General features: G+C 39.4%; 1 protein-coding gene across 1 annotated transcript in view; it reads right to left on the bottom strand.

Annotated features, from left to right (window-relative positions):
* The window catches only part of LOC130588283 (myosin-1B-like), a gene marked incomplete at both ends in the record, with an annotated part of 4,377 nt that extends 3,252 nt beyond the window's left edge, over positions 1 to 1,125 (bottom strand). Inside the window, 3 exons of the mRNA XM_057389219.1 lie at positions 44 to 214; positions 767 to 916; positions 1,007 to 1,125. Of these exons, the coding sequence (XP_057245202.1) occupies positions 44 to 214; positions 767 to 916; positions 1,007 to 1,125 (440 nt within the window). The remainder of the gene's footprint in view (positions 1 to 43; positions 215 to 766; positions 917 to 1,006) is intronic.
* Between the last annotated feature and the right edge of the window lie 301 nt (positions 1,126 to 1,426).

Below are 1,426 nucleotides of genomic sequence, written 5' to 3'. Positions count from 1 at the left end.
GCATTTCTGAAAATAACATTGACATTGTAAATTACAGAAATACCTTCTCAATGAGCTCAATGCAGGCAGCCAGGTCCATGCCAAAGTCAATGAACTCCCATTCRATTCCCTCCTTCTTGTAYTCCTCCTGCTCCAGCACGAACATGTGGTGGTTGAAGAACTGTTGCAGTTTCTCATTGGTGAAGTTGATGCACAACTGCTCCAGGCTGTTGAACTGCATAGTTACAAATCAAGATTATTATTAATGTTAATTTAGTAAGTTAGAGTTAAAGAACAGTGCTGGCTATTTGTACCAAACGTAGGAGGTTCTGTGAGTGTTCCTTTTTTATTCATTCAGGAGTTTGGAACTTCTATCAGTGTGTGTCTCTTTCGTAAATCTGAACTCTACCCCTATATTTCTGACTCTAGGAGCTTTGATAATTTTAGTAAATCAGATTTTTTCAGTTTTGATCTCTACTAGACTAGACTAATTCAGTTATGGGAGAGTCCAGAGCACAAGAGTATATTCAACATCCACGAATGTTGATTTCAAAGCATGTGCCAAGCCTTCAGTGATAAAGCTGCATTTAGGTATTTCCTTTGGCATATGTGCAAAACAGAAATGCGTATCCAATTAAACCCTATGGGAATCAGAATGCTTTAGATATACTATAAAAGGGTCAAAGCACTCATCAAAAAATAAAAAAAAAAAAAGAAAAAAAACTGGCAGCATTGCTTCAGAATAGTGTTACTTTAAAAAGCATGCTAGTAAACCCCTATTCCTTACATCAAAGATCTCRAAGCCAGCAATGTCCAGGACACCAATGAAGTACTGCCTGGGCTGCTTCGTATCCAGCTGCTGGTTGATGCGAACAACCATCCACAGGAACATCTTCTCAAAGACAGCCTTTGCCARGGCACCCACTGAATTRTATACCTGCAAGGTAAAACAGAAAGTGTGTAGTTATCATGCAGGACAAAAAAGGAAGTCCAAAGAATCGATCCACAAAATAGGGGGGTTTGTTACCTGCTGCACAGTTTGGCCCTTGGTCACATATTCATTCCCCACTTTGACGCGGGGGTAGCAGAGGGCCTTGAGCAGGTCTGCTGAGTTCAGACCCATCAGGTAGGCAGCCTTGTCAGCAACTAAACATCAAAACAATCAGTTGTTAAGGTACCATTAAACATTACTGTTCCTTTAAAAAAATTAAAGGGCAATTCCAGTAAAAATAAAAAGATTAGTAAAGATAAAAAAGGGATAGATGTAAACAGTAGCATTCTTTGGGAGGCACTGGACCTAATTTTTTGCAATATTCAAAATTATCTGAAGGTTCCACTGAGTTGTGTTCCTCCAGAAAGGTCCTCTGTCTAGGACTGACTTCTATTCTAAAATACAGGCAAAGGCTGAGTCAATGATTGTGACTCTGACATGCTGCCTTTAACTTAG

Source organism: Malurus melanocephalus, unplaced genomic scaffold, assembly GCF_030028575.1.
Source record: "Malurus melanocephalus ecotype Western Australia unplaced genomic scaffold, MMel_1.1 scaffold_4096, whole genome shotgun sequence".
In the NCBI taxonomy this organism is placed as follows: domain Eukaryota; kingdom Metazoa; phylum Chordata; class Aves; order Passeriformes; family Maluridae; genus Malurus; species Malurus melanocephalus.
Note: the sequence above shows the minus strand (reverse complement) of the source record. Positions and strands in the feature narration are given on the sequence as shown.